This window comes from Clarias gariepinus, chromosome 3 (genome assembly GCF_024256425.1).
Source record: "Clarias gariepinus isolate MV-2021 ecotype Netherlands chromosome 3, CGAR_prim_01v2, whole genome shotgun sequence".
Taxonomy (NCBI): Eukaryota; Metazoa; Chordata; class Actinopteri; order Siluriformes; family Clariidae; genus Clarias; species Clarias gariepinus.
Window position 1 is genome coordinate 19215001 of NC_071102.1, and position 24961 is coordinate 19239961.

Consider the following 24961-nt stretch of genomic DNA (forward strand, 5'->3'; position numbering starts at 1 on the left):
TGTGTGTGCACGCGCCTCCTGGCAGGGCTTCATCCTGTTGCGTAAGTCACTCGGCTCTTCCTTTGGCTGTTGCTATGGAATTTCTGAGTGCGGGTGCAGTCCTGCGCTGGCGTCCCCGTCACATCCCTTTTGTGTTCAGAAGGAACTCGGCGGTCTCACCATCAGAGTGTGTGCGCGTGTGTGGCTCGGAGTGTGTGCCTCCTGACACACAGCTGATAGACATCCAACCCGCAGTGTGTTCCAGGATGGTTCTGTCCCTCTAAAGCAGCTTTTCTCAAACCTCTAAGATATCGGACAAGCCCCGCCCACCTCAGAAACGACCTCGTGATGACCAGAGCCAAGTTTCTGTAAAGAGAAGCATCCAGGCTGTGAATCAACCGGGTCGCTCCATACCATATCACCACCGCTGCAGCTCGCACTGATTCCATCTGTACTGTGATTCTGTTAATGTCACCATTTTATAAATGTCCTGATTCTACATTATTATTGTTTTAGATTTTGTTAAAATTCTTCAAACTTCACAAATAACAAATAATTCTCTCCCACCACATGGGGCGCTGTGCTGCCTGCCAATGTGTGAATAGTTTTAGGACCGGTAGGATCATAGAGGAACTGCAACATTTTAAGGCCTCAAATATAAACACATGTACAACACACACACACACACACACACACACACAAAGAGGGGAACAAAAGAAATCTCTGCTTTTTGCTGCAGCTTAAACAAGCTTATTGGATTTCCCACTTTTGTGACATCATATAGGTAAAGCCCCTCCCCGAGCTCTCTCGTCTGGATGGGCATGGCTCATCGTTAGCTCATTTACATAGACGGCCAAGCCTACAGCTGGTTAACCTGAATACTGGACCTTTAAACACGAAGGCCAGTTTAATACCAAACGTTTTCCACCAGACGTGTCAGTGTTTATCAGGAGCTCTGGGGTCCGTTCTTCGTACGTAGCTAACTCAGTTAGCTGGATTTGATTGTTGTGGATTTGTCCTGATCTTGGATTGTTTCGTTCTTCAAAGCGCATCTCGCATTTGCTGTCAAAGCAACATATCCATAAGCTTGAACCTGCTTGGGAGCAGCTTTATTTCATGTAAACAGGATTTAGGCTGTGTTCCTGCCAGGTTATGATTGGTTGAAATGGTCACATCTGATTGGTTAAAGAGCATGACTGACTCACGTGGGAAAAGAAAAGTATACGCCCCCCCCCCTGCCATGAACCCCCCCCCCACACACACAAATAATCGCTATCAAATATTATATTAGAAGATAAATTCATAGGTTTATTATTATCAAATATGATATTACTATTATAATAAACCCTAGGCACGAGACAGCCGTCAAGACCATTAATACAAATTCTTCTATAATGTTTATTTTGTAACACATTTATTTTTCAAGGATTTGTCATAAAAATATGTGCATAAATATTTATATATAATAAAAATAAATATTTTTTATAATCAAAAATTGGACGAAACTAATTTGATTATAATATAAACAATATAAAAGTACACATGTATTTGAAATAAATATTATTTCTATTTTTTCATGTACAACATATTTATTTTCATATTGCTTATTTTATTTTATTGTCTCATGTAATTTGTAAACCATTAACCTATGAATTTATGTTCTAATATTTGATAGCGATTATGTAGGGGGGGCAATCCATGGCAGGGGGGCATTTCAGCGCATAACACGTGTTACAAAAAAAAATTGAGCCGCTCTTTTTCCATTTCGTCAACCAATCGGAGGGCTTGTGATCAGTGTTTCTACTGTCGATGCATATCGCCTTTTAAACCAACGCACGAGCGCGCAATAATCCTAGACAACTCAGTCCAGCTATACTAATCATCAACAACAGGTGAGCTCGAAGAACCAACTTAGCAGGATCGTAATTAGCACAATGATCTCATCTTAGATGTGTCACTTCATCTCGGATGTGTCGAGCGACGTACGAATAGTGGACCCCCGGTGAAGTTCATCACTACGGTGATCGTAAAACAAACCTCAACTCCATGGAATGTTCCTCTAGGGTTCTCAGAATAATAAAGTGCTTTTGGGTTACATAACCGTCTTCTACTTGTAGTTTCTGCATTAAAGGACATTTAAGTGCTCTGTACGTCCCCTTTCAGCACGGTGCTGCTGCTGGTGATGATGATGATGATGTTATTGATGATGATGTTATTGATGATGATGATGATGGTGGTGATGTTATTGATGATGATGTTATTGATGATGATGATGGTGATGATGTTATTGATGATGATGATGATGTTATTGATGATGATGTTATTGATGATGATGATGGTGATGATGTTATTGATGATGATGATATTGTGGTGTTACAGGTTCTGCTCGAGGTTTGGGTGTGAGTGTGCCTTTGTGTTCAGACTGTGGGAAACTGTTGCCCTGCAGTATGACTAAACCATGGCTCGTGTGTGTGTGTGTGTGTGTGTGTGTGTGTGTGTTTGCATTCTGGTTTGCTTTCTCACCCACACAGCGCTGAAGCCAGGTGATGTTAAGCAAGCTTTCAGATACATCTCCTGTTAATGAGTGTGTGTGTGTGTGTGTGTGCGTGCTTACAACACTGGAGGCAGTGTTTTTCTCTCTGCTCTGTGTGTGTGTGTGTGTGTGTAGGCTGATTAGATGTTGGAGTATTAATAGCAGTGTGGACGCAGGAACACCGCGAGCGCGCGCGGCTAATCTGACTCGGGCGGTCTCGCGCGTCTCTCTCTCAGGCGCGGGGTTTAACTGAGGAGACACGCACGCGCTCATTAGCGTCTCGCTCTCTCTCTCTCTTTACTGCTTAATGTTCGGATGTAAAGTGTGTGTGTGTGTGTGTGTGTGTGCGTGAGCGCACGCGCGTCCAGGGTTTTCCCTGATTTAGCTAACGGATTTGAAAAACCAAAACAGAGTGCTGGGGGAGGGGGAGGGGTGTAAACAGTAGTCTGGAGGAGAGAGCGCGCGCTGGCTTCACTGAGACACTGAGAGAATCTAGAAAGTGAAAGAAAGACGAGGAGAGAAGCGGACCAGCTGGGAGCTCTGCGGTCATAAAGGTGTGGCTGTGTGTGTGTGTGTGTGTGAGGGAGGGAGATCGGCGGTGAGGGGAGTTCCAGGTGTTTCCCGACGGGACTCTGCCTCGTCTGAGGAATCCGGTTCAGCTGCTCCACTCCGTACACAGGTAGACCGAGCGCGCGCTCACACACACACACACACACACACACACACACACACACACACACACACACACACACACACACACACTTCTGTCAGGGTAAAAACTGGATGTAAATATGTGTGTGTGTGTGTGTGTGTGTATTAATTTTATTTTGTGTAAAGTCAATGTGTGCAGATGTTTGTGAAGCTGACCGAGTGTGTGTGTGTGTGTGTGTGTGTGTGTGTGTGATCAGCTAAGTGCAACTTCACATCTCTGAGTACAATCAAAGCTGAGATGTGAGCAGCTGAGCCTGTGTTCCTGCAGTGGTGATGGTGATGATGAAGGTGATGATGATGATGGTGATGATGAAGGTAATGGTGGTGATGATGAAGGGGATGGTGGTGATGAAGGTGATGGTGGTGGTGAAGGTGAGGTACGTGTGTGATGTAATGAAGCATATCGTACCTCAGTCGTTTGGTGTTTGATGTTTGTGTGTGTGATTACTAATGAAGTGTTTTAGTGCTGAAGCTCTCGTACGGTCGTGTTTTATTTCAGGTCTTGAGCATCGTTACATATGAAAAATCATAAACTGTTTTGTACATCTGAGTTGTGGACAGGCAGGTTGTGCATGCAGGGCTACACACACACACACACACGGTCTCAGGCGTGCGACATGAGGTTTGATGGAAAGTCGTACTGCAGCATGCACGACCCCACCACTTACATCACAGCCAGAGCTGAGGATAGACCTGGTCTTCAGTACACACACATGGTCACACTCACACTCATGGTCATACACACACACTCACGGTCACACGCACTTATCCCATTTTAGCCTCATTAGGACTGAAGGGATTCTAAAGCAACAGGAAGTCACACTAGGATTAGCTGTTTTGGGAAGGAGTGACCTTGTGCCGGGCGGGCGGAGGTGTAGGCCGTGCAGCAGTGTGTGTTAGAGTACAAAAAAAAAAAAAAAAGAGTTTACATGCTGTATTTGTAAAATTCCAGTTATAATGTTATTTGTTCTGTACATGAGCGTAAACACTGCGATGTGCAGTTTAGTGTTTATACGACTGTCTGTGACCTTACACACCTCAGACCTGTTCACTACAGACTGGTGAAAACATCACACTAGAGAGGAGAATTAAAGGAAAGAGAGAATAAAACAAATGGGTGTTAGAGGGGTGGGAGGTATGACTGGGGGTTAGACGGGTTTAACAGGCGGGGCTTCTGTTAACGACTTGAGCGTAATGCATATCTGAACAGAAAGATGTTAACTAACAATAAATTACAGCATGCATGTCTCTGCATCGTTTGTTTTCAGTCTGACGTGAACACCTTAACAACTCATACACACGCACACACGTATAAACACCTAAAGAGCACTCAGAAGGACGCGGAGAGATTGCTCCTAGCGTTCTGGGAAAAAAGACAAACTGTACGAAAAGAAAGGATGGAGAGAGGAAGAGATGACGGATACAGAGATTAAAAATAAAACACGAACGCAGTGGAATCAGAGAGAGAGAGGGAGGGAGCGAGAGCAAGGGGAAGAGAGAGAGAGGGATAGAGAGAGGGAGATAAGGTGCAGAAGAAGCTGAGGATGAAGGTACAGTGTGGGGGAGGAAAAGATGGAAAGAAGAAAGGAGGGAGAGAGAGAGAGAGGGAGCTGTCGTTATACACACTCACAGTGGGTGTTGGATTACATAATGCGCCCCCAGTTGGGTTTCAGCCGACGCAAAAACGCACGCGCGCACACACGCACACATGCCAACATATGTCGCTCTCTCTATTTAACCCTAGATATAGACATATAGATGTGTGTGTGTGTGTGTGTGTGTGTGTGTGTGTGTGTGGCATTCCCTGCCGCGCCGCACGCTTCCATAACCAGCCTTATTTATTTCTCACTGGTACAAACCCTCAGACCCGCCTGTTACACACACTGGTTTTTGCTGCAGTGGGAAGTGACGTGATGGTTATAAAACCAGTAAACTGTCCCAGTCCTCCCACTGCAGGAACACACACCACCAGCACTGAAACACTCCAGACTAGTCCAGGCAGAGAGCAGCGTCCATCACCATCCACCTTGTACAGTTTCATACTGAGAAAGTATGTGCACCTCTGATCATCAGACCCGTATGTGTCTCTGGCTGAGCGTCCTGTTTCCGAATTATTCCCCTGTGTGTGTGTGTGTGTGTTTAGAGTTCATTAACATACTCTACTGTGAGAAGTTTACATGTGAAGAATGTAAATTTAGAATGTATTTATTCTCCAGTGCTTCTGTTTAAATGCAGGTCGTGTCGAGAAATTCAGAGGATTCTGTCAATGAGCGCTGAGTGGTGTGTGTGTGTGTGTGTGTATGTGTAACAAGCTCGTTAAGGTTTGGTGTGTTTCCTACACACACACACACACACACACACACACACACACACACACACACACACACAGTACTGTTATTGTGCGTTTTTGTCACTGTGTGTGTGTGTGTCTCTGTGTGTGTTTGAAGGAAACACACCAAACCTAAACGAGCTTGTCACTGTGTGTGTGTCACTGTGTGTGTGTGTAAACTATTTTGCCTAGTAAAAGTGTTAAAGTGTTTACGGTGTTGATTGACACATGCCCTGGTTGGCTGTTTAGACGTGTGCCCGCTTGTCAGTTAGAGACGCAGGTGTCCCAGGTGAGGACGGTCTCACGCCCACGCCAGTGTGTTGCAACAGCTGTGGATTTAGTCGAAAGAAGGTTTTACCTGGAAGATTCCTGCAAATCAGGATGTGTGTCTCAGCAAGCAGGAACACGACGAGCCCCGAAAGGATGTGGGGGGGGGTACACGGTGCTGTGTGTGCGTGCGTGCGTGTGTGTGTGTTGGGTCAGACTGTGGAGAGAGGACGAGCCACAGTGTATCAGATGTTATAATTTTTTTATAATGTTATAATTTCACAAGGCCAAAAGTTTTGGAACAATTGAGGGTTGTGGATCAGTAGATAAGTTTTATTCATTTGAAATGTTTTATGCTAAATAACGCTAGCTATATTATTTAATCATAAAATTATTTATTATACTCGTATAGACCGGGATCATTAATATACAGTTGAATAAGGTCAGATCTCCAGCACGCTCAGGTTCACTGATAGGTCACTGTGAGGGCGTCGTGCAGTCTGGGCCCCCTGCTGTTTAAACTGTGCCACTGCATTAGCATTATAACTCACAAAACACTACGGTGTGAATCGCGCGTCACAATAATCGTGTCACGATGCGTCCCCGACTCAGAGAAGGTCTGTGGACCAGGATTAAGTGAGTGAGTTTATAAAAATAACTTTGCAATGGCTTCTTTTCTAACGCTTGTATGCGAATGAGACCGCAGCCGTGGGTCGGAGAGACTCTTTAAAAATCAAACTTCACTGTGTGTGACGCGAGTGCTTCACTTCATACAGAGAACGACTCGCACGTGCCCGAGTGGAGCGGATACACAGCACATACTGTACATTAAACACAGTGCTGCTGTCTGTGTGATTAACTGGAGTGTAATAATCTCACAACACACACCATCACTGTGTCAGTTCTCACAGTACGAGCATTAACACATCAATAACAACAATGACATCACATGACCCAAATAAGGATCTTTTTCCTGTTTATTCTGCTTAAAGCTGATAAACAGAAGAAGTCACATGATGCACTCAGACTCATAATGACCTACTTAGACTAATTCAGGCTATTAGACACATCACTCGCAAAACTACAAATAAATTAATGACTTTTTAAGCACTTTATATTAAACTCTACACTCCAGTCCACAAACACAGACACTGATTTAATGAAACAGTTTCTGGAAAACACCAACCTGAAATGAATCGATCAGACACACTGGAGAACCCTGAGACAGAGCGCGGAGACGATCATGTCCTCAGAAACCGTTCAGATGTCCAGCAGTCTCACAACTATTTATGAAAATGTAACTGAATACTAAACAAAAATTCCGTTTAACAACCAAAACACTGGACTGTACAAGGAAGAATTAGCGTACTCCTGGAGACGTCATGGAGCTCCTGGGCTCTCGACGGCTCTTCTCACTCTCACCATTCGCGGTAAGAATTATTGAACATGTCACTGGATTCCGTAAACAAGACAACGAGAACACATTCTCCACCGTGTGGGGGACGGACCGACTCTTCTCGTCTCGCCTCACTGCACCACTCCTCGCTCCCGTACGAGTGCTCCTCAGTCCCGTTCGCAAAACCAAAAGATCGCTGGATATGTCTCGTTCTTACTGTGAACTCGGCGAGAGTCATTTACTGAGCTTATTTCCACAAGTCTCAGGATCCCTCTCCAGCCCTCTCCGACGCATGAATCTCGCCATGCCTGGTGGGAATTTGCTGAGAATCCAGATTCTCAGACACTTTAACATCGTGTATGCAGAAATGAGTAACACATCTGTGACACACACACACACACTCAAAATACACATTTATACTGTTTCATTAATGAGTGAAAACAAAAACAACATTGAAAAAACTCTGTTTTGATTAAGTTTATTTATTTATTCATTGTGAACAGAATTGAAGCACCACGTTCTCTAGCCAGATGTTGATTTGATGATGGCGGCATCACCAGGAAAAGTCATAATAATAATCATAATAATGACAATTATAATAATAATAATAGTAATTTGCAGAGTACATGAAAAATATTTCATGTTCAAGGTAAATGAGTGTTAATTAGAAGTAAGGAGTTACACGCCTGTTTAACACCTGGTGTGAATTCAAAATACATTCCCGTTGATCAGGACGGTTTCATGCACCGTGGTGAAGGTGGAGATTCCTAAAGTTCTCAGGGGGAAAATCTATTAAACATTGGAATGGAAAAGAGGCGGAGCAAAAACCCTAGCAGGGTAACTGGAACGACTCGTCCAAAAGATGCATGAAGAGGTGAACCACAATCAGATTAATGCTGATGGGGGGAGGAGTCTGGGGTCACTTGGCAGGAGGCTCCGGAGAACCTGAAATCAGGAGAAAGAAGATTTACACAAAGAGTATTAAGAAATGACCTTCAATAAACTGAAAGATCAAACAGATTAAAAGATCTGTTCGGTCATACCCACAGTTAAGCACGGCGACGAGAGCGTCCTCATGTCTGCTTCTCTGGGGCGTTACACAAACCCCACCCAAACATGGGGGCACGATCACTCAAGGATCACTCGAGGAGGTGTGGCACGGCCGAGCTGGTACAGAGGAGTTGGGAACTGTGAGTGGATCAGTGAGATACTCGTGACCTTGAGGATCTGAAGAGAACTGGACCGAACAAATAAATAATGTTCTAGGTTTAATGTAAGAACAGCTTCACACCAAAGTCCTAATGTTGGATATTTTTGGTGTTTGTTTTATTCACTGCTTTAAATTAGTGTAGTGTGTTTAAAGTCACGTTCGCGCTCTGCCTTACACAGGAAGTCCAAGTCTGGACCGACCGAGTCGCAGCGCTCCGCAGATTTCAGTTCCCGCCTGTATCAGGACGTTTGTTTCTGTTTGGCTGGAAAATCTGATTGATGTGTAACAGAGATCTGCATCTTGTCGAGACTCCTCCTCCTCCTCCTCCTCTGTGTAGAGACGCTGTACACTCAAACCCAGGGCACGACGGAAGTAAAGACACGAACCAGATATTTACCATAGATTCCAAAAATCTTCTAACATTCTGATTTTAATTAATGTAATTTAATATTATTTTAGATTCACGTTTTTTCACATGTTCCAGCAGTGATTGCTTCGTGTAATAATTTATTCCTTTTTATTCCTATTTGTTTAGATGCCCAGCTTCTGCGTTTTCAAAAGAATGAATTATCTGTGTTTCAGCTGTACTGTTAATGAAAAAGATGTGTGTGTGTGTGTGTGTGTGTGTGGGGAGGGAGGCAGGGGGGGTGAATCCAAATTACCTCAGGGCTGTAATGTGGCCTTTCTGTTCCTTTGATGTGTTGATAATGACAGCTGCGTTTGACACGGCGGCTGCCGCGAGAGCGAGATGGAGACAGATTGTCATCAAGAGCGTCGCTCAGAGGAAATGATAGTAAAAGGAAAGACGGGCTCGAGTGTCTTTTACTGTGTTCCTGTTTCTGTTGTTCACTTTTTCAGATTCAGATGCAAAACCTGAGACTGAGACCGGAGGGAGTGTGGAGGCTGAGTGATCACGCTCTCTCTCTCTCTCTCTCTCTCTCTCTCTGTGTCTCTCTCTTTCTCTTTCTGGGTCTCTCTCTTTCTCTCTCTGTGTCTCTCTGTGAGAGGTGTGCAGCTCCACTTTCTTGATTTACTGTTTCTATTTGAAAGTGTAAAAGGTCATGACCTTTGTGTATATTTGTGAAACGTGCCGTAATGTCATGACACTTTGTTGTTTATGTTCTTTAAATTTAAATTAAATAAAATTATTAATATATAAAGTATTTTAGTTTATAAATGGGGTTGAGAGAGAAACATCAAGTCTCATATAACTGAGTTATTATACAGAATTACAGCCTGTAACAGTGTTTCATGGGGAGTCACAGTGTCGTCATGTCAGTCCTCACTAATTCTGTTAAAAGTATAGAAAATATCTGTAGATATTTTATCACCTGGGGAACGTGCGTGTGTGTGTGTTTCTGGTCACGGTGGAGCTGCTGGTGTTGCTGTCACACCCTTATAAAACTCTCAGATCTAGATCGGTAGCCTTCAAATGACTTCTTCCCTAAACTGTCTGAGGAAAAGATCAGAACTGTAGACTTTTCCCTGAAACTCGGCGTCTGAAACCAATGTGAAGCTGCTGGAGACTCTGAAGAAGAACTCGGGCGCGGTGGAGTTTGTCTCTCAGAGCCCGTAATCCCGATGCTCGTCTCGGTCGTAGATCGTGTGAGCGTAGTCGTGCTGCACAATCAATCTCATCACAATCACGATACACTTTTTTGCAGTTTATTACACCTGATGTACACAAAGATTGGAATTAATGCAGATTGTCAATAAGAGTTCATAAAAAATATTTTTAAATATCAGGTAAATGAGATAATTTTGCTGTAGTTTGGTGTTGGCTTTGATAATTATGAATAAATATAAAACGATCCAGGTAATAGTTATGCGTCACAGTGTACATCTCACTCACACCATGTGAAAATAATCCCTGTGTGATTTACTGATCAAATCATACAGCTGTAATTACCAGCTATGCTGTGTTATTGTTATTATTATTGTTATTATTATTATTATTATAAATATTGGACATGGGTTTATTCATGTGTTTGAATATTACTGTTAGGGCTGCAACTAACGATTATTTTGATAATCGATTAGTTGAGCGATTATGTTTTCGATTAATCGGATAAAACCTAACCGCTTCTGAAATTTGATATTTTGCTTATAACTATTAAAAAAAAACATAAATCAGGGTATTATTTATGTATAAAAATAAACTTTTAAAAATGCAAAAGCCACATAGAGTTTAATAATCTTTAATTTTGACATTTTAAACCTTAAATGAAATGTAGTATATAATATATACAGTTTATATATATATATATATATATATATATATATATACACACACACACACTGTGTGTATATATATATATATATATATATATATATATATATATAGTTTAAAAAATACACTGATATATTCAGTTGATAAGATATAAACAGCTAAAATAATGTAATTTTGTATAATAAAACTATGTATGCATAAGTAAAACCACAGTAAATTACAAGTTAACTTTGTAGTGGACTATAAAAAAAATTTAGAAATGCAAAAAGCTAATAGTCACAAATGTACTGTTATTTGCGTTCGCTGAAAACCACAACAATCACTAAATGTAATATTCTTCTGTTATTTGCACCGTGTAATTTAAGATAATTTAAAGTAGCGCCATTTAACTAATCACTATTGCTCATGAGGTGATTGCGCAATGTGAAGCTAGCGAGTAGCACGTGAACAGATCTAGCGCGACTGTCCCGAAGTTAGCAAACAGTTTAAACAAAAGCACTTAAACTATACCACTTTTACACGATAAAGAGATACAGTTTTTACTGACCCTGCTGACGTTTCTCCATCCGTAACACCAACATGTTTTCTCTTTAAGTGTTTGTGCATGACATGCCATGAACGCTCGGTCTTGCATAGCGTGCAGGTTACCGTCTTCTTAGAGGCGTTTAATGTGAATTGCTATCAAACCTTGGGGGACTCGGGGTGCACGCTTATTCCTGCAGACGCTCCTGTAACCTCCATTGCGCGAGTGGCTGTGTATCTGTGTGTATTTGTGCATCTTGTGGTCGCGCTCCTCAGTGACGTGAGCAGCCCAACTAATCGATAACGGCATTCGTTGACAACGAATTTCATTATCGATAATTATCGATTTTATCGATTAGTTGTTGAGTCACATTGAGAAAAGTCGTGTTTTAATAAAGAGATGTTATTTATATAAGAAAAACTCTTGTGTCAGGTCTCCCAGCTTCACTGCGCGGGACAGGACTTGTGGTTTAACAGGACCGATTATGTCTACTGAAGTAGTAAATTGGAGGATTGGAATTAATGCACATTGTCAATAAGCGTTTATGAATAAATATTTCTAAATCTCTAAATGTGAGTTGGTCTCTGACGTGTCACTTGTTAAATGTTCCAGATGTGTATAAGATACGCAGCGATTGTGTGAACCGTGAAGCTCATGCCACCTCTGTGTGTGCCAAGTATAAACCAGACGTCTCTGCTTCACGTCAGGTCGTAACGCACAGCACCACTGCAGACGATTTCCCTAAATCACACAATAGTTTCCACACCACTGGAAAATTAGTACAGGAATATTTACTTACATCACACACACACACACACACACACACACACACACACACACACACACACACACACACACACACAGGCATGTCAGTAATATAACAAAGTGTTTAGAAGTCCTGGATTATCAGATGATGATGATGATGATGATGACTTAAACATTGAGCACTGAAGACTCAGAGTGTGTCTCTTCTCCTGCATGCTGGGTTTCCTCTGGGCATCAGGGTTTCCTCCCACCAGCCACAGACATGCTGTGTATGATGAATTAGTCTATCCAAATTTCCTGTAGTGTGTGTGTGTGTGTGTGTGTGTGTGTGTGTGTGTGTGTGTGTGTGTGTGAGTGAGCCTGAGCCTGTAGGTTCTGCCTCTGGAGGGTGTTTTCTCTTTACAGTTAAATTCAATTCAATTTTATTTGTATAGTGATTTTAACAGCGGTCATGATTACAAAGCAGCTTTACACAATCAGAAGAACATTACGGAAGTTTGTATGAAATGTGAATGTGTGTGAACTAGAATAATCAAATTGTCCCAATGAAGATGCAGAGAGCCAAAGTGCTGAGGGAAAAACTCCCTGAGATGGTAATAGGAAGAAACCTTGAGAGGAACCAGACTGAACAGAGAACCCATCCTCATCTGGGTGAAGCAGAAAGCAGGGACTGATCTGCACTCACACTGTGTATAAGGAGGCTGGAAGTTCAGTATAACAGGAGATGTGGAGAAGTTTATATGGAGTCCAGTTCGTTATTGGAGGCTCAGGTAAACTGTAGGAAACTCCAGTCCTGAACTATCGAGCGACTGCAGTCTCGAGTCCTCAGAGAACAGCTGTCTGTATCAGTTGAGGACAGGACCGTCTTCATGGTAAAGTGGAACCGTCCCCAGTCACCACACGCATCCCAGACAGACCACATGGGGCATCCATGTGATGAGATCTCCAACCAGAAAAAGGACACCAGGACGAGTCAGACAGCTCCAGATGGCAGAGGGGGTCAGAGGACAGAGGGGGTTTGCATCACTGGCAGCTCAGGAGAGACATGTATAGTGAGAAAGAGAGAGAGTAGGAGAGATAACAGTTAGGTATGGTCACAGTCACACAATGTATAAGGTGAATGTATATTTAGTGCAGCGTGCAAGCAGAGACAGCAGGACTAACTATGACATCATAACTAAAAGGGAGAAGTCAGAAGGAAACACAGACATGAGGGAGAACAGAGATGTAAAGCAACCAATCACCTCACCGTCAACAAGTCTGAGTGATCAATAAGAGTGGGGAGAACAGCATCTAAACATACCAGTTCACCATAATATTCTACGTCCATGAGTCCCCCAGATCTGCTCCTTTACCCAAGACAAATCTATTTATAAAAATGCTTGGCTAAATAAATAGGTTTTTAGCCTGGACTTAAACACTGAGACTGTGTCTGAGTCCCGAACACTATTTGGAAGACTATTCCATAATTTTGGGGCTTTGTAAGAAAAAGCTCCGCCCCCAGCTGTAGTTTTCATAATACAGTGAGACCTCGGATTGTGAGTGTTAGACACACACTTTTTCTCTCTGCTTTACACAGAAACACTGCTCTGTCGCGATTCTTTTCAAAGGTAAAGTTTAGGGTAATTTGTTTTATTTTTACTTTACAGCAGTAATTCCGTTAGTTTTTTGCTTAATCGAGTGTCATTAGAGAGATTACTGGTTTATTTTTCCGATAAAACAGTGTTTTCATTGTGTGCATGTGTGTGTGTGAAAAGAGTGGAGAAAGGGTGACTACTGTGTAAGATGAGAAGTGGGATGAGAACATGCCCACACAGACACACAGAAACAGTTACCTGTCGGGATTTATTTTTACTTTTTTTTTAAAGGTAAAGTGCAGGTTAATTTGTTTAATTTTTTCTTTATATATTGTATTGGTTATATTTATGCATTTATTTTTTGGGGACTGCGGACCAAATAATTTGAGTTTCGATTATTTCTTATGGGAAAATTCAATTTGGTTTACAAGTGTTTTGAAATACAAGCTTCTGGAACAAATTATGCTCGTAATCCAAGGTCCCACTATATATAGTACTGACAAGCAGCCTGCATCCTTTGATCGAAGTAGGCATGGTGGATCGTAAGACACTAGCAGTTCACTCAGGTACTGCGGTGTGAGACCATTTAATGTTTTATAGTCAATAGTATATTAAAATCAATGTGAAATTTCAAATGGAGCCAATGAAGTATAGATAAGATAGGTGTGATGTGCTCATATCTTCTGGTTCTAGTAAGGACTCTTGCTGCTGTAGATATTATATTGCCTTAAACAGATGGATGGAGTGTTTGTGTGTGTGTGTATGTGTGTGTCAGTGGTTTGTAGCCACACACACACTGATCGTTTTGTTGTTTACTCTGACTTACATTTACATTTTACGGATCACGGTATGTGTTGATCGATGAAATGCTGTGTAGTGTTTAATAAAAAAAGGTTGATATTTTTAAATGTTCTCTGTATAAATGCTGATTATCAAAGCTTAGATAATATGTGTGTGTGTGTGTGTGTGTTTATTTGGTGTATTTGGGTATACAGTACCTGTGTCATACTGGTCTCTTCCTTCTACCATCTTTATACCTTTTATTTCCTGATCAGTCAGGTAGAGCAGTTCCGCCTTCTGTAGCCATAGCTGCACTTCTGATTACTGGAGCTCAGTCTCTCTCAGGAGGAGGAACTGTGCAGGAACTGGGGAGGAACTGGAGATGAACTGTGGAGGAAATGCTTTACTGTTGTCACACTGGAGTGTGGTTTTTAATCACGACTAGGGTTGGGTATCTTTTTTTTTTTCGATACCGGTGCCAAATCTATACTTTTAAAACGGTACCGGTGCCAAAATGGTGCCTGAACCGATACTTTACAAAAGTCACAAAATGATGGTGGATGATAAATTTTTTTTTTTTTTTATTGAACAAAAAATTGAATGCCTAAAATTGAACAATATAAATTTATTTAAAGTTTAAAGTATATATGAATATATAAGTACTGTTGTAGTACTACTAGTACTAGCTGGAAAGTCATAATTATAAATAGAATCCATGTTACATTAGTATTTAACAAATCGTTTGACCATTTGTTAGCATGAATGCAAGATTTGCATTTTGTAATTAACATTACATTAGCCTACGACTAACCTGCGGAAAGGCTGCTGTCGTCATCATAATCGGTGGACTCCTTTTTGCTACTGTTGGTATGACTGGGGCTGGGGTCACCCACATCGATAGTGCCAGCTGTTGTTCACAAGCTGTCAATCACGGTGCATCCCTCTGCTTTTAACTTTATTCTGTGTGCTCTCAAATGTTTCATTAGATTTGACGTGTTTCCCTCTTTACACACAACTGCTGTAAAACATTTGCTGCACATCGCGGTGTTGGAATCCTTTCTTGTGAAATATAGCCACACTTTCGACTGTTTAGTTTTAGGCATTATAACGAAAGTGTAATTTAGCAAGCTAAGATAGCGGTAGACCGCCTGCTGCCGTCAGAGCGAGTGTAACGTTAGTCACGGCATTCACGCGCATATCGGATGGTCTCTAATTTCCTGATGATTCGTGCTTTTAATTTTTTTATTTAATTTAATAAACTTTTAATCTACAAAAATATATGAATACAGAAAACAAATATTTTAATCGACAATTCAGGCATTTAAGTGGCACCGAAATGACGCACTGAAATTCTCGTTCTGTTTCGGTCCGGTACATACCGGTTATATAGGTTTTCGGTACCTAACCCTAAGCACGACACACTTCTTTAAAGTCACATCATCTACAGAGGGTTCAGTGTCTCTGCTGGTGCTACTTGCTCTGTGTGAAGTCTTTTTTCTCTGATGAGCTCGAGATATTCTTTTGATTCTTGGTTCTTGTAAGCACTTTTCAGGCCGATCTGTTTTCGATAACTTTCTCTCTGGTGTTTTTAGATATTCCGCGGCGGTCGGAGGGAACTGGGGAAAGTTCTGACTGCAGTGAGGTGTGACTCCGTCCGCGCCGCTTCCTCTTTCTGTTTTCATTAGCGTGTGTATCTGTTTATAGTTTCTTTAAACTTACAGAAAGCATCTGCGACTTTTAAATCTCTGGTTTGACAGACTGATAGGAATCTACACGGGTTTGAAGGTCATGCTGAGATGAAACTGGTGCTGATGTGCCTGGCTGAGCAGCAGCGTGCAGAGGAACCTGAACAGGAACCTGTGGGCTAAGACGCGCGCTCCTCCGCCATTCCTCAGCCACATGCCGTAAAGGGAGGATTAATGATTTACTCTGACGAGTGTTAGTTGCTTCACTAGAGCAGGCCTGTGATGAATAATTAAACCTAGCGACACGTTCACCCGACTTTCTCTGGAACCCTGGAACTTTCTGAATGCAGCACTTTACGGTGAGACTTGAGGTCCTGATCTGGGGCGAAGGCGCGAGCCGATACGGCATGAAGAGAGAACGGGTGTGTTGTGCTTTTACCTTCGTACTCCTCTGTTTTTCTCTTTAATCTTTTCACCCCATTGCGCTCACCTGTGGCGGCCGCGGCAGCCTTTCACCAGCAAGAGAAATGAGTCACGCAGTCGCGCAACAAAAAGACTGACTAGTGTGTGTGCGTGTGCGCGTGTGTTAATATTAAAGCACGCGGATCAGACCACTCGACTTTTGGGTACTGAGCTGAGGACGGGTTTACTGGTACCATAAGATCAGATGTGTGCAGCTGGCCGCACTCGCCTCTGAGGCTGTGTGTGTTTATCAGGAGTCTGAAGGACCCGTGTAGTGAAAGTCCCACAGACACTCTCTCTCTCACACACACACACACACACACACACACACACACACACACACACACACACACACAGTAACTACTGTATAAACCATGATTCAAGCGTGCACACACACACGTGTAATTATCAATATTAACAAAAGAAAGGTTCAGTCTGTACACTGATCAAAACTCTTTCAGTGACATCTTTATGTTTCATACACTGAAGGAGCAGAAACATGATTTTGTCTCAACATCACACAAAACTGGACAGAATTTACTGAATCTTTAGCAGTACAGTGGAACCTTGGATTACAAGCATTATTCATTCTGGAAGCTCGTATTTCAAAACCCTTAAAAAGCTTAAGTAGTAGTAGTAGTGTGAAGCTAAAGTAAGGAGCCCCTCCCCCTCTCCCCCTTCTCGTCTTACACAGTTACCCTTCCTTCACTCTTTCACTGTGTGCGTGTGTGTGAGTCATGTGTGCCTGTGTGTATGTGGGGCGCAGTGTCGACACTGAAACAAAGATCAGGCTGATACAGAGAGAGAAAATGGATCTGGATCTGAAATGGATTGTACTGTACAATTATTTTTTAAGTCAAAATTTATAAAGAATTCTGCTTGTCTTGCGGAACACTCTCACACCGCGTTAGGTTTCACTGTACTCAGATCTCTGCCTGAAGTTTAATCTGCACCATCAGTGAAATCTAAATGTTGAGTAAAAGTGATGTTATAAACAGTTATGTCTGGGATTTAATAATCTACTTTAAAATAATCTACTAATGCGCTACTGTCTCAATGTAAACAAACACCTGCACCAATAGATATTAATTAGAAAAGATAAAGTGAATATTTTTACTGGGATTAGTTCATATTTTCACTTTGGCTGAAATAACAGTGCTGAAGTGGTATAAGTGAATTTAAACACGCTGGAGTCGTTTTAAAACTAAATCTTTATCGGATCAGACATGTAAACAGACAGACATGTATGTGGGCTTCAACCTGAAATAATAATAATAATAATAATAATAATAATATCACCGATTCCATTAAAGATCAGCAAATTATTATTAGATTTAACATTTTAACTGTTTCTACAAACTTTTTAACCATCACTAAGAGGTTCTTACACTAGATGGTTCTAAAATAAAAAACCTAAATAAAAACATTAGGGGGGGGGGGGGTCAGCGGTGTGGTGCAGCTTGAGGACGGTGAGAGATTCTGATCACCCCAGCTAAAGGTTCTACTCATTCATTACCTCATTCTCTCCATTCCAGACACGTCTGTGTGTTTTTTTTTTTTTTGTACTTCCCTCCGTTCTGTGTTTGATTTATTAACGTACAAAATGTCCAGAAGAATCTGATGATTTATATTTAGGGAACACCAAGATCTTCTGTGAGCTGCAACACACTAATCTAATAAACATCTCTCCCTCACACACACTGATCAGACCAAGGCCGGAGTCTAACAACAAACTGTGTGTGTGTGTGTAACGAACACGAGGAACTCTTCAGCTATGATCTCCTGTCCTGTTTGTGTGGAGCTGAATGAAGACTGGAGCACTGATAAAGCTTCATTAGTGTGTGTGTGTGTGTGTGTGTGTGAAGTAGAACAGCGGTTCTGCTTTTGTCTCTTACAGAGAGAAATTAATGTCTGCACATCAGCACATTAACCTGCATCTACCACGCACACACACATACACTTTCCCACGGGGATTCGTGACGAGCATAGCCCGTGTGTTTTTGTTGGTGTGAGAAGAAACACACAGAGTCACAAGGAGACGATGGACAGGGACAGTGAGACGAGGCTGGGGTCACTAATGCTAGCCAATGATGTCACGATGCTAAAACTAGACAGATTTAAACTTCTATTTAGTTTAATAAACACACACACACAGACACAGCTTACACTGGAGTTGAGCTGATCGGTGGTACCATCTCGAGTCGTGCTGCACTGATACACTACACTTGTCTTTCACTTCTTGTTTCGTGATTATTCTACTTTTAGTGACTTCCTGTAAGGTCAAAAGAGCGAGTGTTCACCCAAGTCTGAACAGAAGCGCAGGATTCGGATCTCAAACACGCGATCGCTCTGTAAATCACTCCTCTGCTACGTATTCACACAACAGCTGCGGTTTGTTTCAGGTGTGGGCGTGGCCGTGGTTGTGACTGAAACATGGCTGTGTTTACTGGAAATGAAATCTTCACCACTTTTACGGTTGTGTGAACCGTAAAAAGAATGAAAACCTGGTTTACTTTGGTCTCGGGATCATGGTAGTGTTTCATCCAGCAATGTGTGTGTGTGTGTGTGTGTGTGTGAGACCTCACTGGGGTCCCTCTGCAGTATAATGCATGACTTTACAGTTTAAATTGTAAATCTCCAGCTTAACCCCTCTCGCTTCAGCCGAGTGACGACTGAAGAGTTGATTATTTTGTCGGTTTATCTTTCACAAGAGTCGTGTGTGTGTGTGTGTGTGTCTAATCAAATATGCCATGGCGGTTTAATCAGGGGGTGTCGGGGCATGTTGGTGTTCCGTGGTGTAAAGAGTCTCCCAGAGACACACGGGGGTGCGACTGCGCACGAGTCATGGTGAGAGAATCCTCTGAACTCGGCCACGACCTGCCCTCGGCCCACTTCTTAACCTGCACACACACACACACACACCATCCTGAGCGTGTGCATGACCTGCGTCTGCACTCGAGACGTCTGAGACTCAACTTTTGGTGTCAACATTTTGGATGATTAAACTCCTGAAATCATTCTCACGCCTTTAAAGCTACATGTTGACGTTCATGAGATGGTGAACCTGAGACTGGTGTGTGAACCCATGTTGCTTCCTCCGGACCGGAGCAGAGTGATGTGGATTTTCTTTTAAGGCGTGACCACATGAGGACTTTCTGACTTTTAAACCTCATGTGGATGATCTTTCACGTTAAACCTGTTTTTATTTTATTTATATTTTTATTTTAGTGTGAGGGTTTTATTTCCAGCGCCCTGAGCTCCATCACTGTGCACGGCGTCACACTCCTCACTGTGAGTTCTGTACTGTACGTAAGTGTTCGCTTCCCGGGGTTCGGCTCACTGCTGATTTTATGGCGGCTCCAAAGTTCCTCCTCCTAATTTGTAAGTTTTTATGAATCCTGTTAGTATTTCCTGGTTCAACCCCCAGGTCTCAGGACTGTTCCAAAGAATAGAAGAAAAAAAAAAAACCTTTGTGTTTCGTGCTCTTGCTTTCTGGAATGAGTAGTAGTGCGTTGTTGTTTTTCTGGAAAACTTGAGCTTGTGTTATGTTTTGGCTTGTCCTGCTGGTGATTATTAATTTCACTGTATTTAGGATAAACTGTGATGATGTTCAGTAACGCTGTGCCGAGGTCGACGTGATGGTGATTGTTGTGTCTGTGTGTAAATGAGTGGAATGATTTGGAATCCCAGTGAGATTTTAGTCCCGGTCTCTGAGCCTCACTGCAGTCGTTCCTGTAAACATTCAGAGAGTGGAACGATGAAAACCGTCTTTCTTGCAGAAGAGACGCATGTGTGTGTGTGAACTGTACACACACTTATTCACAGCCACCACTTGCACATTACAGGAACTCAGCAGGGAGTTATTGCCACACCCCCTGTACAGTCCTGACCTCGCTCCAAGGCATTAAAGGAGTTCCTGGGAGGCCGGTGTTTCAGACTTGCATCATGTCTGGGATGTACTGATTGAACATTCTACCTTGATGGTGTCCAAGCACTAGTGAAACACTGGGATGAGTGCATTAGTGTATCAGGAGATTATGTTATATCAGGGGATTTTACTCTCAGGACTGTTCTGTTATTCTGTACAATAAACAGTCCCGCTTTGACTTGAACATGTGTCTATTTATTTAATTAATTTAATTTTATCTGATATGGTCAACATGTCAGTTTAAAGATTTTGACCCTGAAAGATTAAACAATCCTTCAACAGAACGTCACACTCTGAACTCGTTAAGAGTAAATCCTGTTAATGGTGATGATAATTAATCAGACAGTAATTAAATGTGATGTTTTTCTCTTCTCCCTGACAGCAGTGAAAATGTTGCCAATCTGATTTATTAAAGTCTTACACTGAAATGTGCTGTTTATGTCTTTAACGTCACTTAATCTCCATCGTCCAGCTGAGATGTCGTGATGGCTGCGGCTTCTCACTTCACTGAACGCTCGTCTGTTTCTAAACGAACATGAACAATGCAAAATCATAATAAATTAGCCTAATAATCATGATAAAGGTGGTTCCTTTAAAGCATTCCTCTTTATTCAGATTCTGTTACACACCTGTCCCTGCGGCTCAGTCCACATCCAGCTTCTTCCCCTTAACCAGTGCAGCATTACAGTCACAACAAAACATTTAGCTTTAAAGAATACAATTAAAATCTTCTAAAATATATATTTTCGTGTTTTGTGTTGCAGACAAGATTGAGGAGGCACAGAAGGAGCTGAAGGATCCGAGAGGAGCTCAGACAGGTAACGCTCGCTCTCCTCCACTACACCAAGTCTACTTTAACACGTCTACTGTGTGAATTATAAAAACAAAGACTCTTTCTACATTATAAGTACAGCGGTACATCGGCATGTGGATTTTATCAGTTCCGGACGCGAACAGAGGTGAAATTTTGTGGTGTGTGAAAAACAATTTCCAACACTATAAATATATTTTTGCATATAAAACAATCAAAACAAGAAAAACAAGAAAAGACATGACGTAAAATGGAAAATAAATAGACATTAAACCTCACTTAATTTATGATTCCTGGTCACCGGCTGCTTTAAACAAGAAGTGTCTCTCTTTTCTTCATGCTACCGTCCTTGCTTCATGCGCAAAATAAAAAATATGTAAACTTAGTTTGCTTGGCTTTCCACTGATGCAAACAAGTTTTAAACGGCTCCAGGGCATACGCTCGGCGTAGACACAAGCTGGTGTGGGCAAAAAAGCTTCGTAAATTTCTTGCAAAATATAAGGTGGGCCGTCTGTATGCCGAGGTACCACTGCTTTGTGTGTGTACAGGGTGTGTGTGTGTGTGTGTGTGTGTGTGGATGTGTGTGTTTAGTGTAAGATACTGTATACATGCAGGTTGTCAAACATGGGCTGTTTTCAAATTTACCTAAATTACCATAAAATTAAATATTCATTTTAATTTTACCCCCCAAACCCTAACCACTACCCCCCACCACCTTCCCTTTGTAAAAAAAAAAAAAAAAAAAAACAGACGAGTGAACGTATTCCATAACATGAAAAACATAAAATTATATGTATTTATATATCCGATAAATACTGTATATACTCTGATGCATTTGTGAAACTCCTGTTGGTATGAATAATTACTTTTATTAGAATTATAGATGAGATCACGCAGTTTAAGTGCTCTATTTTTTCTGAATCTATTTATTATTTATTTTATTATTTCTATAACCATATTCTGTGCTACTCTGAATTGCCACCAGTCAGACTTCAGAGGACATTTCTAGGGTAAAGAACAGCAAACAGAAACTGTTCAGCTTTATGTTTGGCTTTTAACTGTTCAGTGCATTACAGACAGTGTGTCTTTAGACTAAACGCGGTGGTGGAAAACACAGTGGCGCAGCCAGTAAAAAAGTAAAAAGAATCTAACAGCCATTTATAATATTTCAGACTAGATAAAACTCTGCAGTCAGTATAACGCTTTTCTCTTTGTAGGACGTGTAGTGCTTTTATCAGTTTTAGTGTTAAATAAAGGATAAGTTTCAGGATTTTGAAGTCAGTTACTGAATCACACTAAAGGTGTTTCTGGTGCGTGTTGGGATTTGTCCCAAATGTAGAGAAAGTTACAGTGTGATCGAAAAGCTTGCTTCTAGCTACTTGTGGTCCTATGACTAGAACTTCTGTCTTATCGGGATTAAGCAGAAGGAAGTTAATTAACATCCAGTCTATTATGTCCTGCACACATTGCTCAACTTTATTTAGCTGGCCTTTTCCCTCTAGTTTTTCCTGAGACATATAACTTTGTGTCATCAGCATACCAATGAAAACTAATTCCATGCTTTTTTTTTTTTTTTTTTGTCAAATTATGTTGCCCAAAGGAAGAATGTAAAGAGAGAAGAGAATTGGGAATCACTTAAGTACTGTACACATAGAATAGTAACCATTAAAATCTACAAACTGATTCAACAATCGGTCAAATAAGATCTGAGCCAGAAGAGCCGTTGGAGTTTGGCGTGCGTGTTAGAGTTGGCATACTTAATTAACCTCCCTAAGAGATTATTTATTGTGAAAGTGATGTAATGTAATGTGTGTTTATACTTACCTCTTCTTTTCACCTCAATGGTCCAGACAGGTTGTTGTGTGTAGAAGGGTTCTGTGTGGAGTGGAGTGTTTCTGTTTGTAATCGGTATGGTCAATAAATATTTCTTAAAATAGCACATCCAGGGTTGTGACATTAAATCGATTTAAAATGACTTTCATCTTCCAAGAGTGAGTGAGTGAGTGAGTGAGAGAGTGTGTATATGTTGTATGTGTATAATGTTTTTGGATTTAATTTACACACACGCGCGCAGAAGCATGATTAGGATGTGAAACTCTTTAATGAAATTATAGGCTTTTCAGTAATTCCAAATTTCTTGTGTAAATGCTCGTACTAAACAAAAATCCCTTTAAATCCAGCTTAATGATTTAGGCCTGTTGATTACGCTTCAGGTATACCACAGGAATTTGATAACAGGGCATTGACTTGGCCATGTAATTTCACAGATACCTTTCACTAGATTAATAACAGACTATAACACATTTCAGAAAGATGAATATTTTAGCCTTTTAGATGGAGAGAAATATTTTTCTCTAACACAGACACACAATTAAAGTGCAAGACAAACAGGACTGAGGTATGAAACTGAGTGAGACAGGGGCAGGGCTGGTGGTGGGAGAGATGGTGATCGAGAGACAGAGAGTGGGTTTTCAGCATAATGATGCGTGGGCCTCAGTAGCTCAGAGAACCTCAGAGAAAGCAACAAACCTTTACTAAATTTTTAAAAAGCACTTTGCAGTATTTATTACTGCATTCCTTGCAAGTCTTTTCTTCTAAAAATACAGTACTGTGCAAAAGTCTTCAGGTAACCCTGTTTTTTATGTAAATATTATCATTCATGCCTTTCTTATGCCTGCTACATTAGTGTATCAGTAGAAAAAAAAGGAACAAAGATTTGAATGATTTGAACAAAGATTTAAAAATCTGAATTGTTACGGCTGTTTTTTGTTGGTTTTATATACATGTAATGGTCCTTAGTTAGGAGACCACATCTGTGATTAAAACATCTGTCTGGGATTTTATATAAAGACAAAAAAGGTCTGAAATTACATACATACTGCTTTCCTTAGACCACTTTATGATCGTAAATGCAGTGGTCTAAGGAAAGCAGTACAGTAGGTATGTAACATACACTACCGTTCAAAAGTTTGGGGTCACTTTCTAACTCCATGATCGTTCTTGATTTTTATTTTTTTCTACATTTTAAAGGAATGCTGAAGACGTCCAAAAGATGCATTAATGTCCTTTGGACAGTTGATATTGAGATGTGTCTGCTACTTATGCTCCGTAAAGACTTCATAACGCCTCTAATCTGAGGTGCTGTTAATTGGTCATTTTTCAGGCTGATAACTCTAAATAAACTTCTCATCTGTGGCAGAGGTGGGTTTTGGTCTCGCCCTCCTGGGATGGCCCTCATGAGAGCCAGTTTCATTATGGTGCTTGATAGATTTTGCAAAGGCACTTGACAATACTGTCCTTGCAAGAACTATTACAGAAGGGCTGACCTCTGTGTCTTGAAATAACAACTAACAGTTGTTTTTGTTGTTGTTATGTAATTACCTAATTCCATATGTGTTATTTTATAGTTTTGAAATCCCCAGTATTGTTGTAGAATGTAGAAAACAAATCACTAAACAAAAACAAAGAAATTCGCAAGTGACCCCAAACTTTTGAACGGTAGTGTATACCCACAAATGTTTGGATACCTCTTATAACTATACTGTCTCTTCTGATGTTTATTTCTTTCTACACTGCTACAATACTAAAGGTGTCCAAGCTCTGCAAAAATCTCCTTTGAACAGTTGATATTGAGATGTGCAGCTACTTCTGCTCTGTAGAGCTTTGTAACGGCTCTAATTTGAGGTTACAATTGGTGATTTCTGAGGCTGTTGACTCTAAATGAGCAGCAGAGGTAAGTTTTGGTCTCGCTTTCCTAGGAAGGTCTTCATGAGAG

The 24961-nt window shown here is 41.2% G+C and overlaps 1 protein-coding gene and 1 long non-coding RNA gene across 5 annotated transcripts in view; one reads left to right on the plus strand and one right to left on the minus strand.

Moving 5' to 3' along the window:
• Positions 1–24961, plus strand: part of hivep1 (HIVEP zinc finger 1) — a 52423-nt gene that overhangs the window by 12001 nt on the left and 15461 nt on the right. For all 4 annotated transcript variants that reach the window (XM_053493465.1, XM_053493464.1, XM_053493462.1 and 1 more), the window contains exon 3: positions 21140–21193. In XM_053493465.1, coding sequence (XP_053349440.1) covers positions 21140–21193 — 54 coding nt within the window. The remainder of the gene's footprint in view (positions 1–21139; positions 21194–24961) is intronic.
• Positions 7412–8900, minus strand: LOC128519656 (uncharacterized). The gene is made up of 3 exons (XR_008357868.1): positions 8626–8900; positions 8259–8452; positions 7412–8160 (listed from the first exon to the last, which is right to left on the minus strand). It is a non-coding gene; the product is annotated as an uncharacterized LOC128519656 (long non-coding RNA).